Below are 16,701 nucleotides of genomic sequence, written 5' to 3' on the forward strand. Positions count from 1 at the left end.
GGGATCAACACTTAATGTTGGTCTTTGGCCACTGCACTCCTTCGCTCAGGGGCACCAAATATGAGGCTGAGTCCAACTGATGCAATCCACAGCAATAAGGCACTCAGGACATCCTTAGACACCCAGTCCTCTAATCACCCAGCTTCTCCATTCCCAAAACCCTCACTCATCCAACTCTGGATAACAACTGTAATCACTACCACTGGTAGTCAAATCTTTGATTACTTACACACTTCTAGAATAACTTAACTACACTTCACTACTGCTTTCTCCTCCCTAAAATAAGCCATAATTTGGTATAAAATTTAGTTGTGCTCATGGTCCCATTAAATGTTTTTGGATGGATATTTTACCTTAACCTGCTAATGCATTTTGTTACAGGCAAGGAGAAAACCCATGACAACCAAAGCTAAATACCTCCATGGTCCTAGTTCCCAATGCCATTTTCCACTAATATCTTGTTTGTTTGGAGTCTTTTATTTTTCACTAGCTTGTAGATTTTATGATTTTGTGTTTGTCCGAGTCTCTATTCCTGTGATGCCGACACAAGCAAGATTTTCATTGTCCTTGTTCCTCACTTTATCTGTATTAGTATATTATTGTTATATGTACTGAGATTATAGTGAAACACCTGGTACGCGTGTATAGTATAATTTAATGTGATGGCACACAATCAAGCCATGCGCGTATAACAGGTAATGGAAAGAGAAAAATACTAGAGGGCAGAATATAGTGTTACAGCATTTTAGCGTTACAGTTACAGATAGAAAAAACTGTAAAGTCTGCAATGAAGAAGAGTGAGAGTTTGGATTTATTTATGAGAGGACCATTCAATAATCAGACAACAGCGGGGAAGAAACTATTAAGTTTCTGTATCTTCTACTCGATGAGAGAAGAGGGGAATGACTGGGGTGAAAATGGTCCTTGATTGTGCTGGTTGCTTTAATGAGGCAGTTGGAGTCAATAGGGTGGGGGAGAAGAGGGGTTGGCATGGCTGGTTAATGTGACTAAGCTACATCTACAACTCTGACATTTCTTGTAATCGAGGGCAGAGCTGCTGCCTAATCAAGCAGTGACGCATCCCAATAGGATGCTTTAAATGGTGGATCTGTTGAAGTTGATAAAGAATCACTGGAGACATACCAAACATCCTTGTTCTCCTGAGGAAGTAGAGACACTGGTGTGCTTTCTTGGCCTTAGCTTCAATGTGGTTGGTCCAAGAAAATTTAATGATATTTAATAATAATAATAATAAAAATAAATTTGCGGGCGCCTTTCAAAGTCTCAAGGACACCTTACAGAAATTAACAAGAGAGAAAAAACATATAGTCGGAGTAAAATAAATAATGACATCACCAATACACAAATTAAAGACAGAATTCACTCCAAAGACAAAAAATCAAAAACACAATGTGAAGAGAGAGCAGCGGCAGCTAAACCGCGCTAGCATACACTCTCCCTTTCGACAGCTATCTTGGACACAAGACTAACATATTCACTTACACACAAAAAAAATCATCCGCCCACAATGGTTACCACTGTGGGGGAAGGCACAATGTCCAGTCCCCATCCCCAGTTCCCCATAGTCAGGCCTATTGAGGCCTCCGCTATTGCCTCTACGGAGGCCCGATGTTCCTGGCCGTTCTGGCCGGGTGCTGTTGACCCAGCGTCGGGAGAATCCTCTCAGCGGCTGGGCCACCTGGAACGGCCGCTTCCTAACTGGGGACCGCGGCTTCCGAAGCCAACAAGGCCGCGCCGGTTTGGAGCTCCCAGGCTCCCGATGTTAGAGTTAAAAATTTACAGCTGGGAACCTGAAATTATCGCCCATTTCCACATGATGCTGATTGGTTGGTGTACATCACATTGCTTCCTGAAGTAATAATGAGCTCCTTTGACTTGCTGACATTGATGGAGAGACTATCCTCTTGACACAATGTTACGAAGCTCTCTATCTCCTTCCTGTACTCCGCCTTATCATTGTTCGAGATTTGGTCCACAACAGTGGCATCATCTGCAAACTTGTAAATGGAATTGGAGCAGAATTTGGCCGCACAATCTTGAGCAAATTAGAATATAGTAAAGGGCTGAGAACACACCCGTACGGGGCATTGGTGTTTAGAAGTATTCAGAAGTAGGTGTTGTCACCTATCCTCACTGATTATGGTGCGAGTTAGGAAGTGGAGGGTCCAGTTACAGAGGCCGTGCTGACTCCTACATCCAGCAGTATGGAGAGGAATTTGGTTGGGATTATGGTGTTGATGGGCTACAGTCAATAAATAGGAGTCTAATGTAGGTGTCCTTGCTATTGAGATGCTCCATCAATGAGTGTAGGGCCAGGGAAATGATGCCTGCTGGGGACATTTTGCAGTGATAGGCAAACTGCAGCGGATCAAGGTTGTCTGGGAAGCTGGAGGTAACGTGTGCCATGACGAGACTCTAGCAGCACATCACTGGATGGTGGTCATTAAAACACGCTACCTTGTTTCTCTCAGGCACCAGGATGATAGTGATCTTCTTAGAGCAGGTACAACCTCATCAAGAGGTAGGAAGAGGTTAAAGATGTCTAGTTCACGTAGATCCCGAGGACACGGCCAGGAACTCAGTTTGGAGTTGATTGTTTTCCATGGGTCCAATGTCAGGAGGGCTGATCTGACACGTGCGACAGTGATCGTGGATGAAGACGCTCCCAAGGCTGGCAGGATGGATTACCGAATTCCACTGACCTTTTGTTCACAGGTAACATAAAATGGATTCAGCTTTTAGGGAGAGATGTGTTGTTGCCAGCGATACCAAAGTTCACTTTGTAACCGTTTACAACATGCTAGCCTTGCCACAATCAACAGGCATCCATGTGGTTATTCAGACTCCAGATCGGTTTGGAACCTACACTTGGCATTCTTGATGGCTTTGCCAAGGTTGCAAATAGATTTCCTGTTCGTTAAGGATCATTTGACTTGAACGCTGCACTGTGCTTGTACATATGACAATAAACTCTATTAGGCTTGAAACCTAATCTGCCCACCATGAAATAATGACATAAATAACCTGTGTTAGTGAAGATGGCTCAGTGCGAGAATTAGTCAGAACACTGGGAACAATGCCAATAAAATCCACAGACGTTTAATGTCTCATCAGAGGTCGACTGAAGCAACATTAACATGGTTGACAAGTAGGACCCTTCTGACTGAAGTGAGATTATTACTCACTGAACATTACTGACCGCTCTATAACTGGTGCAAACTGTTGCAAAGGTTCACTATGACAGGCAACAACAACGCTGTCTGCTTCAAGGGCAATATTGTCCCTTAACCAAGTCTAGGAGCACCAAGTCCTAGGTGTGGTCACCAGTCTCATATGGTGTTCTCTGTGAATGCAAAAGTAAACAAATGGTGAGTCGGAGCCAGGAAATAAAAAAAAATCACTTACCTGCATAGTGATAATTGATCAGCGCCTTGTTCCTGCCCCGTGGATTCCTCTTAATCAGCAGCATGTTCAGGGCTGCCTGATAGGGACATAAACAAACAGAAATTAAGACATCAAATAGAAATACACACACACACACATGTATGCATGTATAGCTTTGTTGGTGGGAGTCAACAAATAAACAGAGGATTGCTTGCTTACCAATATATTTCCCTTGGCCTCATGCAGACAGTGTAAGACGAGCTCCTGGTTAGTACCTCCACCTGGTAAAATATCGGAGCAGGCCACAGTCATCAGGTCCTCCACTACAAGGCAAACCAAACAAGACTATGCATTAGTTTGGAGAGGAATGACACCATTTTTAAATGTCTCAGAGCACTCGCATCTCCTACCCCATTTCCTGACCACCCCTTTATTTTTATTATACGTGGTGATCATTGTCGGATGCCAACCTAACAGGCACTAAAGAGCCAGCAGCTCAGATATTGGAAGGAAGAGTCATACTGCTGGGAAACCTGCGGGACCCTTAGGCCCACTGAATATGCACCAATTATCAGCTGTCCATTTACACTAATCCTACGTTGATCCAATTCATTTTAATTGTCCCCATGTTCACACCCTTCTAATTTCTACCACTCACCTACACACTGGGGTAAATTTACACGCGTCAACCAACCTACCAATCTCTCTGCTTTTGCAGAGTGAAAGAAAGTTGCAATAGTACGTGGATGGGTCACTGAAAACCTTTATCCAGTTGGTAGATTTAAAGTAGGAAATGGAGCACTGACACCACAGGCACGCAAGACTGGAGTAGATTAATTAGAGACCCAAGTGTTATCTTGGAAATAGAGTCATGTGAAGAGGAGGATGAGATGATCAAAAAATAAGGGTTCTACCAGATTGAAAGACACTTGAAGTTGACAAGTACTAGGATGAATGTAACTTGTTACCAGAGTGACATTTGTGGTTTTACATCACCAATTAGGTTGGCATCCAACAATGATCACCATGTATAATAAAAAGAAAGGGGTGGTCAGGAAATGGGGTAGGAGATGTGAGTGCTCTGAGACATTTAAAAATGGTGTAATCAATCCAACATCAATCTAAATCAGTACCATCACGTGGTATCATAAATCTATCCCAATATCACATTTAGCCAACTTATTGATTGCTAGATATCGTTGCTGGACACAAAATACACAAATACCCCATTTTCTGGATAGCAGGGGAAATCAAAGATGTGAAGTCAGTGCAGCTGAGTGGTGCTAAGGTAAAAGATTATGCCATGAATTTGCCGAATTGTTTTTTAGCTTCTTGTGCTCTGAACCATCAGATTATGGCACCATTTTGTGAGACAAAGGGAAACTAGTTATGGTTGTAACATTTTCTGCAGTAATACATAATGTATTTGACAGTGAATAGTGATACTACTCTATCAGCCAACAAGTTGGAGGTGGACTAAGTAAGTAGACTATGTTACAAAAAACAAAGGCTACTCAGCAAATAGCACTCTGCACAATGGAGACACAAGGAGCTGCAGGTGTTGGAATCTTGAGCAAAGCACTATGTGCTGGAATAACTCAGTGGGTCAGGCAGCATCTGTGGAGGGAATGGACAGACGATATTTCGGATCAGGACCTTTTCAGACTCACTCTACTAAACTGCATTTAATTAGGAAAAGGACTCTTTACAAAAAACTCTCAAACTTTTGTCAGAGAGATCCAACATGGAAACAGGCCTTTTAGTCCACCAGATCCACACTGGCCATTTACCACCCATTTACAGTAATCCTATTTTATTATCCACACATTTCCTTATTCTTCATAAACATTGCAGTTTACTTCACACCGACACTTCCCTACATGACAACGCCTACCCTTAAACTTTATACCACATTGTGTCCCTCAACACACCTGACAACAACAATGACTTCTCCAGTAAAATGTAGGCAATGCAGGATTAATTATACAACATCCATTACTCTCATAAAATTTTCTGCAGCAATACAACCTGCAAAATGGTTTGACAATCACCTTCACTCAGCTATGATTAGCAGCATCATAACATGTAGACATTTAACAAACTGTTTCTCTTGAAGAAAATTCGAAAACAAATTAGAATTCTTACTTATTTGTTGGTTAAGCCGATAGCTTTTAGGACTTTCCCAGGGCTTGAATACCAGATCGGCATGGTTGACATCCAACGCAGCCAGGGACTTGTCACGGAGCTGAGGTATTTCTGCCTGGAACTGGGTGCCAATGTTGATTCGCCTGAGGAGGACGATGACAGTTTATTTGCGTCTCAACCATGTGCTCCCCGTCCTGTGTTACCCAAATGCTACCTGCCACGCAACCCCTGTGCCACTTAGCTCTAACCTTGGAGTGGTCCCCTGAATGGAATTCACCACATGCACACATTCCAATGACCAGAATCATTTCTCTCTATGAAACCTATTAAATCCAAATGTGGTTTTAATTGGGCACTAGTTTGGAGAGAGTATCTGTACATATTGAAAACTAAAATATCAAAGTGGTCTTGACCAAGCTCCCAATCTTCTCCCCACCTTTCCCGAGGTGGATTCATGCTGTCTTCTTTCCCCCTTCAAGGGCTATCTTTTCACATGCTTGGGTGGGAAGGTTTAGCTGGCTTTTGAAAATGGAAGGAAACCAAAGAAACACCAGCCCTTTTCTACTGTCTGTATGCAACTACGGTAGGGGTGGAAATGAATGGGCAGTAATATCTTGGGCGGCACAGTGGTGCAGCTGGTAGAGCTGCTGCCTCACAGTACCAGAGAAACGGGTTCTATCCTGACCTCAGGTGCTATCTGTGTGAAGTTTGCAAGTTCTCCATGTGACTGCAAGTGTTTCCTCCAGGTGCACTTGCTTCTGCCCACATTCCAAAGACATGCAGGTTTGTAAGTTAATTGGCCTCTGTAAATTGCCCCTCGTGTGAGGGATTGAATGAGAAAGTGGGAATAACATTGAATTAGTGTGAACGGGTGATCGATGGTAGGCATGGATTTGGTGGGCCGAAACGGCCCGTTTCCGTGCTATATCTCTAAACCTCAAAAGAGCCACAAAGGCAAACCTCAACATATCTAATTCAATGCATACAAGTCAGCGCAGACTTGTGGAAGCCTGCACCTTCTGGCTTGTAGCTGCTTGTGTAAGTTTCCCGTCCTGCTGATAACATGTGCTATTCTGCAGTCTCTGCCAGTGCTACTCTGCCTGGCTCGTGTAGAAAATAAAAGCCTATACCCTTTTTTTATGGAGACAGGAACTACAGATGTTGGAATCTTACACAAAGTGCTTGAGTAAATCAGTGGGTCAGGCAGCATCTCTGGAGGGAATGGAAAGGCAACATTTCAGGTTGGAATCCTTTCTATTACTCACGGTTCAATGCTTGCAGGAGTGACTTCATTCATGAGGGGCAGGAATGGAGGAGGGGTATCAGCACTGTCTAGAAAACAGAAAACAAAGTATTACCAACATCATAATCAGTGCTGGAAGCCTTGTGCTCCCAATGGCTGGGGTGGGCAAGCTATGCTCTAAACCAGTGGTTCCCAACGTGGGGCGTACGCCCCACAGGGGGGCAATTTGATTTTTAAGGGGGGCAATTGAGCGCGACTGAGGCTTTATTTGCTGTTTTCGTATGAGACAATCCACAAATATTTCAATATTCTAATATAGAAATTCTCTCTCTCTTTATTACCTGTGAATACTCTTTTATTATCATATTTATCATTATTATTATTTTAATACCACCAACAGTTTTTCAGTATTTCTTGCTCAGAACTTTGTCTTTGTTTAATTTTTCCATGGATGCCATGTTCTTTTTGAAGCTTGTTTAAACCAAGGTATCGGCTTCTTGCGCTGGGCAAGCTAAATGCTAAGAATTATATAACCACATGGGGGGGGGGGGGGGCATCAGGATTTTGTGCCAGGATTTTGAACATCTGTGCCAGGTGATCGAGGTGACAGGCCAGAGGCTCAGTGACTTTCTTCCATTCTATTCTTTCCTTCTCAACCAAACTTCTGTTTGACAGTACTCCTTTCTGCATTTCAAGACCTTGAAAGATGCAGGTTGTTTGTAAAGCTATGAAAATATTTGAACAAAACATCATCGAACTTCATATTTTAGCAGTGGTTGTGAGAGTCTCCCAGGAGACAATAAGAAATTATTCCGTTGAGATTGATAATCTCAATACGTTTGGAGAAAGGTCTAAAATAAGACGAGGTATTCAGTCAAAAGGGAGAGAGAACAATGGGAACAATGTTGTGGGGCCCTAAATGATTGAGCTTGTAACTCTCCGGATAAACTGTTCTCGAGGCATTTGCAAGTGTGTGTGTTTTCAAAGGTGGTAGAAGAGAGAAAACAGATCGGGAAATAGACAATAATTTACCCACGTTGGACTTGGTATATTGTATGGAAAAGAATGAAGATGCCGTCCAAATGCAAATTCTTTTGACTGTATCAACTATTCAAGATGGGGATTTTGTTTTTTGTTTTTTTTTTAAAAAAACAGATGAGATGTAAAAATCCCATTTAAGCTCTCACAGGGCCAAATATCAGAACTAGCCTTTACTTTGGAAGTAGTTAGTACATAGACAATTTACTGCTGAAAGAGAAAAATCAAATTAACTCAACTTACTTGATCGGCTTAAACAGAATTTAGGCGTCGACTTTGGGGTGACCGGTTGGGACGAATTGGTTGTAGCTGACAAGATGGCGTTGAAGTAAAGTCCCGAGCCCTCCCGCATGGGGCTGAGAATGGGCGGGGGAGTGTAGGGCGGTGGTTGGAAGTTCCTGTCCACGGAGTGCTCAGGCAGTCTGATGGGCGATCGAAGGTTGCTCTGATAGAGGGCACCAGAAGGGTAAGCAATGACCGAGACATGGTTGAGGGGTTTGGGCGGAATGAAGAGGGGCTCCGGCCTGGGGCGTCGTTTCAATTTGGCCGCCAAGTTCAGCTGACCTCTGGCGCGTTCAACTTCCTGCAACAACAAAAGAAAATCAGACCTGACATTTTACATATAGCACATATGCATTTGGATAGACAGAGGCTGTCTACCTGATAGTCACATGGTTTTGTACGTGGGAGATGTCTTTAGAATCTGATTGAGTTTTTTGAAGTAGTAAGCAATAAAAGGTTGATTTGGGGCAGAGCCACAGATATTATGTATATGGACTTCAGCAAGGTATTTAATAAAGTTCAGCATGGTAGGCAGCTCTGGAAAATTATATTGTATGGGATCTAGGGAGAGCTAGCTGACTGGATAGAGAATTGGCTTTGTGGAAGGATGCAGAGGGTGATAATTTAAAAGCTGTTTTTTGGTCTGCAGACTATGTCTAGTGGTGACCTTCAGGGATCAGTGCTGGGCCCATTGGTGTTTGTGGTTTATGTCAATGATTTGGATTAGTACGTTTGCAGATGACACAATATGCATGGTATCGTCGATAGCAAAGATGGTTATCCAAAATTACAACTGGATCTTGATCAGTAGCAAGTGGGCTAAGGAATAGTTAATGGGGTTTAATGCAGATACAGATGAGGTGTGGCATTTTAGGAAGTCAAACCAGGGCAGGATCTTCATGGTGAATGGCAGGGCCCTGGGGAGTGTTGTAGAGTAGAGGGATCTAGGAGTGCAGGTGTCACAGGTAGGTAGGGCGGTCAAGAAGGATTTTGGTACATTGACTTTCATCAGTCAGGGTATTAAGTATAGAAGTTTGGATTTTATTTTGGTTCTACAAGACATTGGTGAGTCTCGAGTATTGTGTTCTGTTTTGGTCACTCTGCTAAAGGATGAATGGTATTAATCCACAAAGAGTGCAGAGAAGATTTACAAGGACCAGAGAAGATTTATCCGGACTAGAGAACCCAAGCTAAAAGGAGAGGTTGGGCAGGCCGGGAATGTATTCCGTGGAGCTCAGAAGGTTGAAGGATGATCTTGTACAGGTGTATAAGATGAGGGACATAGATCCACCTGCACCATGAGGGAACGATCCACCTGCTCCATCATTCCTCTGCTCAGCTGGATAAGCTGGGAAGCATTGTGAGAGACATGTTTTTTTTATTTTTCCAGTGCTTTTAACACCTCCTTGGGAGCAAATTGACGAAGATGCGGTTGGATGCTCAATTGGTGTCCTGGATCACCAACTACCTGACTGGATGACTACAATGTCCACTCGTCACTTTAATTTCATGTTTCATGCATTTTGTGTTTTTATGTCAACAGATCAATTTCGCTGCTGGGATAAATAAAGTTCTATTGTATCATATCGTAGAGAGAGTGAATGTCTTTTACCCAGAGTAAAGGAACCAAGAAGGCATAGGTTTAAGGTGTGAGGGGAATGATTTAATAGGAACCAGAAGGTTACCAGAGAGTGGTGGCTACTTGGAACAAGCTGCCAGAGGAGGTAGTTGAGGCAGGTACTTAAAAGGCATTTGGACAGGTTCATGGATAGGAAATGTTTAGAAAGATATGGGCTAAATGCAGGCAGGTAGGACTGGCGTATATGGGGAATCTTGGTCGGCATGGGAAAGTTAGGCCAAAGGGCCTGTGTCCCTGCTGTATGACTGTAGACATATCCCTTCAAACAGTCCCTTGGAAAACCACTACGGAGCCAAGTTAGTGACTTAATATCTGGGATGAGGACAATGACTGAACAAAAGTAGAGAACAATAAACTGCTGCCTCAGCATTTCCAAGAACTCAAATTATTTGACCATTTCAATAATAATGCCTTTTTCTTAAGCCACTATACATTATTGCTGAAACTCTCCTTTGTGACTTTTGTATTACTACTTCAATGCTCATTTGGGTAACTACCATCCTCCACCTCAAAAAACTCCAGCTCATCCAAAACTTGACACTTGTCCAGGCTCACAATGTTCCATTAACTCTTCACCCATCAACTGTAAAGTTAGAGAGTTGAAGAACTATACAGCATGGAAACTTGTTCATGCCGCCCAACTTGCCCGAACCGAGCAAGTTCCACCAGCATATCCCTCCAAACTTTTCCAATCCAGAAACTTGTGCAAATGTATGGAGGTTGTTCCATTATCTGTGTGAGAAAGCTTCCCCTCGCATTTTGCTTTTACATCTTGGCCCCTCACCCTAAACCTTTCCCCTCTGGTTCTTACTCCTTTTTTCAAATCCAATCATGGACTTGCTCTTCCCCATCTTCCCCATCTCCTCCAACCATACAGCACTCTCCTCCTTTGCACACCTCCATGCATTCCACTTACTCTCTCGAGATCTTGCATTCTCTCACCCTTATGCCTCCTTTTAAATGCTCTCACTTCACTTGGCTTAATATCTTTTTTTGCCAGTGTCAGCTGATAGTGCCCCTGATGAACACAACCCACTGAGATCATACATTTAAAGCACCATACAAATGTGATGTTGTTATAAATGGTACTTCACCTGTATGGAGGGTCCACCTCCAGAACCTCGACTCAATCTGCGCTTGCGGGTGGTCAATGGAGTGGATTTCGACTCGGACAAATCCCTCTCACTGGATAGATTCTTCTGCGATTCCCCATCTCCTTTCTGATTGGTGCTTCTGACTGGCACCGACACGGGTATTACCAGTGGTACCAGGCAGCTGTCATCATGTCGGTCCCCTGGAGAGGCCGCTTCTGACAGGGCACTCTCAACCCTCGATTGCTCCGACATCCTCTTCTTTTCTTCCTTACCGTTATTCACCTGAGCCTAGAAGGGAAACAAAACATACTTGTCACCATAACATATTCGCCACTAGAGGGTCTTGATCAGAAACATCGTCTGTCTATTTCCTCTTCCACAGATGCAGCCTAGTTTGCTGAATTCCTCCAGCAGTTTGTTTATTGGTCAAGATTTCAGCCTCTGCAGTTTCATGTATCTGGCGACTCTTGGCACAAATTACTATTCTCAGTGTTATCTTTTCTAACGACACAGGAAGCCATTCATTCCAGTCTATGGCGTTATTGACAGCAATTCTATTCCTCTGCTTACACGTATTCTCACATGCATTTCTTCATTCCTTTACCATCACCACTGCCCCCCTCCCCACGCTGCCTCAACTCCCACCCACGTTCCTGATCTTACTGACACATCTGGCACAATCTACAGTTGTCAATTAAGTTAGCAGCAATTCTTTGGGATACTTGAGGAACTGACACACCCAGGGAGAAGCCACACAATCACTGGGAGAATGTGCAAACTCCACACAGGCAGCACCCAAGGTCAAGATTGAACCAGAGTTGTGAGAGCAGTGAGGTAGCAGCTTTATTGGCTGCACCACTGTGCCACACAACAGTAGATTTACAAAACTCTATGCAGCACAGGGCATGCATGATCAAGTCAGCATGTCACTAGTGTCATGCTCCACACGTTCCACCCAGTCTACATTACCAAACACTATAAAATTGACTTAATGTCTTATCTTGGGAATACTAATTTAGGTTTTCCTTAAATGAATTTTGACTTATTTCTGTTTTATAGAACAAACTTCTGCTAGGTTATTACACAACATATTCACAGTAGTGTTGTACAAAACAGAAACAGGCCCTTCGGCCCAAATCGTACATGCCAACCAAGATGCCCCTTCTAAGCTACTCACATTTGCCTGCATTAAGCCTTTATCCCTTTAAGCTTTTGCTAACCATCTGTGTGAAAAGGTTTCCCCTCGGGTTCCTATTAAAATTTGTCCCTCTCACATTAAATCTATGTCTTCTGGTTCTTGATTCCCCTACCCTGGGTAAAAGACTGCATTCATCTATCTATTCTCCTCAATTTTATACACAATACAAGATCACCCCCCAGCTTCTTGCGCACCAAGGAATAATATCCTAGCCTAGTCAACCTCTCCCAAAAGCTCTGGTCCTCGAGTCCTGACAATATGTTGATAGAATAGAGCGGCTGGGCTTGTATACTCTAGAAATTAGGATTTTTTATTTCTTATTTTTATTTATTAGAAGCAAATGTACAAAAATAGAACCAACGGCATAAAAAAAATTATACAGTTATTGTACAGCTTCAATTTTAAGTTTTTAGCTTTAGTTAGAAGGAAAGGGAAAAAAGCAAGAAAGAGAAAAAGTGAGAGGAGGAAAGATAGAACCCCTAGACTACCAAAGTAGTGTAGCCAAAGAGCGAATAAATGAAAGAAAGAGAAGAATAGGAAATAAAAGGACAAAAAATGAGAAAAAAAAGTGGTGATATACCTGCCTCACATCCCTCCCCACCCACTTCACCCAACCCGTAATTAGTTTTAAATCCAAAGTTGTGTTGTGCAATGCTATCCTTGTAATAAATCAATGAATGGTGTCCATGTCTTTCAAAAATGATCTGTTTTTTCTGCCAAGACAAGTCCAATATTTTCAAGATGTAGTGTCTCGGACATGTTTATGATCCACATCTTAAGAGATGGGATATGTTTCCAAAATTTAAGTATTAGTTTTTTTGCCATTATCAGGCCATAATTAAGGAAATGTCTTTGAAATAATGATAGCTCAAAACAGGCTTCTGAAGTACCTAGAGTGATCAGTTCCGTGTCGGGATCCAATTTTATTTTCAGTGTTTTTAAAAAAAATTCTCTCCAGAAATTATGTAACTTTATACAAGAGACAAAGGAATGGGTTATAGTTACTTCCTGAAGAAGACATTTATCGCAAATAGGAGATACATTTGGAAAGATCTTATTCAGTTTAGACTTTGAATAATAGTGGCTGTGCAGTATTTTAAATTGAATTAACGAATGCCTAACGTTGATCGAACAATTGTGTATATATAGGTTTTCCTCCCATCTGTCTTTTAAAATTTTTAGGCGAAGCTCATCTTCCCAAACTCTTCTAATTACTTCTGACGATGGGATTTCTATATTTAAACGGGTGTTATACAGATATATTAACTTGTTTAAATCCGAGTTTCTATTCATACATTCGTCTAGTGTGTCTGGAAACGTATATTGATGGTCTTGGATATATGATTTCAGATAGTCTCGTATTTGAAGGTATCTAAAATATTGAGTACCTTTCAGATGATATTTCGACTGTAATTCTTGAAATGAGAGAAGAGTTCCCATCTCATAAAGATCTCCGAGTTTTTTAATTCCTAATCTTTCCCAATGAGTGAACGTTTTGTCTAATATAGATGGCTTGAACGGAGTATTGTTGGCAATTGGTGAGAGAAGAGATAGATTTCTCAGTTTAAGGGTTGACTTCACTTGTCTCCAGATTCGTAAGGTACTGTGGATAATCAGATTTTTCTCATAGTGTTTTCTTCAAATTTATTGGAGTAAGAAGGATCGCGCCTATATTAAAATGCGAGCAATCCTCTCTCTCCATTATTAACCATTTTACCTGTTGGCATGTGTTGTCCAACCAATAGATTACGTTTTTAATATTCGTTGCCCAATAATACTATAAAAAATTGGGGAAAGCCAGTCCACCAATTTCTTTAGGTTTACATAGGTGTCGTTTATGAATTCTATGTGTTTTATAATCCCAAATAAAGTTTGTGATCAGAGAGTCAAGTTTAAAAAAAAAAAAAATTTAGGAAGATAAATCGGTATTGATTGAAATAAGTACAGGATTTGTGGGAGGAAGATCATCTTTATGGCATTTATTCTACCCATGAGAGACATCGGAAGCGTTTTCAAAAATTGAGTAAGGGCATTTAGTTTGGTAATTAAAGGAGGAAAGTTTGCTTGAAATAGAGAAGTGTATTTTCTGGTTACGTGAACTCCGAGATATTTAATTTTTTCCGTAGCAATTCTAAAAGGGAATTTTAGGAGGCGTTTCGGCTCTGGAGGTTTTATTGACATAATTTCACTTTTGTTCCAATTCATTCTATATCCTGAAAAGGAACCGAATTCCTCTATAAGATTTAATATACTTGGAATGCTACGAAATTTGATCTTACTGAAACATATAAGATTAAGGGCTTAGACACGCTAGAGGCAGGAAACATATACCCGATGTTGGGAGAGTCCAGAACCAGGGGACACAGTTTAAGAATGAGGGATAAGCAATTTAGAACGGAGATGAGGAAAAACTTTTTTACACAGAGAGTTGTGAGTCTGTGGAATTCTCTGCCTCAGAGGGCAGTGGAGGATGGTTCTCTGGATGCTTTCAAAAGAGTTAGATAAAGCTCTTAAAGATAGCGGAGTCAAGGGATATGGGGAGAAGGCAGGAATGGGGTACTGATTGTGGATGATCAGCCGTGATCACATTGAATGGCGGTGCTGACTTGAATGGCCTATTTCCGCTCCTATCGTCTATTGTCTATCACATCGTAAATCACCTCTGCACTCTTTCCAGCTTAATGACATCCTTCCTATAGCAGTGTGTCCAATGCTGAATACAGTACTACAAATGTGGCCTCACCAATATCATGTACAACTGCAACATACCACCCCAACATTTGTGTAGGAAGGAACTGCAGATGCAGGTTTCAACCAAAGATAGACACAAAATGATGGAGTAACTAATGTAATTTAATATAGTCCAGTGTGAGCTGCATTATAGGAAGTCAAACAAGGGTCACAATGAATTCACAATGAATGGCGGGGCGCTGGGGTGTGTAGAAGAGGGATCTTGGACTACAGATAATATTGGGGATTGATTATAGAGGTTGGGGTAGACACAATGCTCGAGTAATTCAGCGGGACATCCAGCATCTCTGCATGGAAGAAATGGGTGACGTTTTGGGTCGAGACCCTTTTTCAGACAGAATGATCATAACAGTTGGGGCATTGCGTACTACAGTTAGGAATTCATGATGCGGCTCATTAAGACTTTGGCAAGGTCTCATTTGGAGTTTATGTGCATTCTGGTCACCTCGATGCAGGATGGATGTGGAGACTGTGGAAATAACAGAAGAGGTTTACCAGAATGCGGCCTGGTTTACAGGGTATTAGCTGCAAGGAAATGTTGGACATACTTGAATTATTTTTGCCAGTACTCCAAAATTGAGGGGAAATCTGATAGAAATAAATAAATTTATTATGGGAAGCATTGAGAAGGTAGCCAGTCAGAACCATTTTCTCCTAGGATGGAAATATCAAAACTAGGGGGGCACCACGTTTTTTAGACGAGAAAGACAAAGTTTAAAGGAGATCTGCGGAGCAAGTATTTTTTTTCCCCCACAGAGGGTTGTGGTTGCCTGGAACGCAGTGCCAGGGGTGGTGGTGTAGGTAGATGTGATAGTGGCATTTAAGATAGGCACATGGATAGACTGAAATGGATCATGTCCAGGCAGATGATCTAGTCATCATGTTGGGCACAGTCATCGCGGGAGAAGATGCCTGTTCCTGTGCTGCTTACCTTATGTGCTAATGCTCTACCTGGTGTGGCTTTATATTGCCTCACTCTCAGTGCAGGAGAGATAAGTTTTTTTGGCCTTCCATCACAGCGATGTGATGGATGTTTATGTAAATTATGTTGTGTCTTGGGTCTATTTGTTTGTAATGTATGGCTGCAGAAACAGCATTTCGTTTGGACCTCAAGGGGTCCAAATGACAATTAAATTGAATCTTGTATATTCTCACTCTCCACTTTACCTTCAATTTTGGTGCCATCTGCAAAGTTACTAAACATATTAACTGTTTTGACATCCAAATTTTTAATGTAGATAACAAACAGCAGCAGACCAGCACTATCACTGGTCACAGGTCTCCAGTAGGAAAAACAACCCTTCACAATTATCCTTTGACTCCTTTCTCCAAATAAATTTTGAATTCAATTGATTAGCTCACCTTGGATTCCATGCAATTGAACCTTTCAGACAAGCCTACCATGTGAGACCTTGTCAAAGACCTTGCTAAATAAAGTCCCCATGGTCAACGTCACTTCCCTCTCCCTCAATCCTCTTTGCGATTTCTTCAAAAAAACTCTTAGATTTGCAAGAGACAATTATGTAACATTACATTAGCCACTCGCCAGATTTCCACAATCCACCGGGTGGCGCCAGCAATGGCTGCCTAGCCAACAGTCTGTCCGTTTCTTTGTTATTTTTTTTAGTACATGTTAAATGGATGTTTTTAGTGTTCGTTAGCTAGTTTTATATGGATGGTGGGGGAGGGAGTTGGGGAAAACTTTCTAATCTCTTACCTCGACAGAGATGCGATTTTTTCCCGTATCGTATCTCCGGCTGCACAGCGGCCTAACATCGAGAAGTTGGCGGCCTTTGCTGGAGACCGACTGGAAGCTCCACTGTGGGTGCCTAAGGGACTTTAATGTCGCGGAGCCCGCGATCCCCTTGCCAGGGATCGACCTCTGCGCTCTACCGCGGGAGCCTGC

The 16,701-nt window shown here is 42.1% G+C and overlaps 1 protein-coding gene across 3 annotated transcripts in view; it reads right to left on the bottom strand.

Annotated features, from left to right (window-relative positions):
- mideasb (mitotic deacetylase associated SANT domain protein b) overlaps positions 1 to 16,701 on the bottom strand; it is a 58,096-nt gene that overhangs the window by 10,626 nt on the left and 30,769 nt on the right. For all 3 annotated transcript variants that reach the window (XM_055640879.1, XM_055640881.1, XM_055640880.1), the window contains exons 3-8: positions 10,847 to 11,134; positions 8,075 to 8,414; positions 6,816 to 6,882; positions 5,551 to 5,693; positions 3,625 to 3,728; positions 3,427 to 3,502 (exon numbers count right to left, since the gene is read on the bottom strand). In XM_055640879.1, the coding sequence (XP_055496854.1) occupies positions 3,427 to 3,502; positions 3,625 to 3,728; positions 5,551 to 5,693; positions 6,816 to 6,882; positions 8,075 to 8,414; positions 10,847 to 11,134 (1,018 nt within the window). The remainder of the gene's footprint in view (positions 1 to 3,426; positions 3,503 to 3,624; positions 3,729 to 5,550; positions 5,694 to 6,815; positions 6,883 to 8,074; positions 8,415 to 10,846; positions 11,135 to 16,701) is intronic.

This window comes from Leucoraja erinacea, chromosome 9 (assembly GCF_028641065.1).
Source record: "Leucoraja erinacea ecotype New England chromosome 9, Leri_hhj_1, whole genome shotgun sequence".
NCBI classification, from domain to species: Eukaryota; Metazoa; Chordata; class Chondrichthyes; order Rajiformes; family Rajidae; genus Leucoraja; species Leucoraja erinaceus.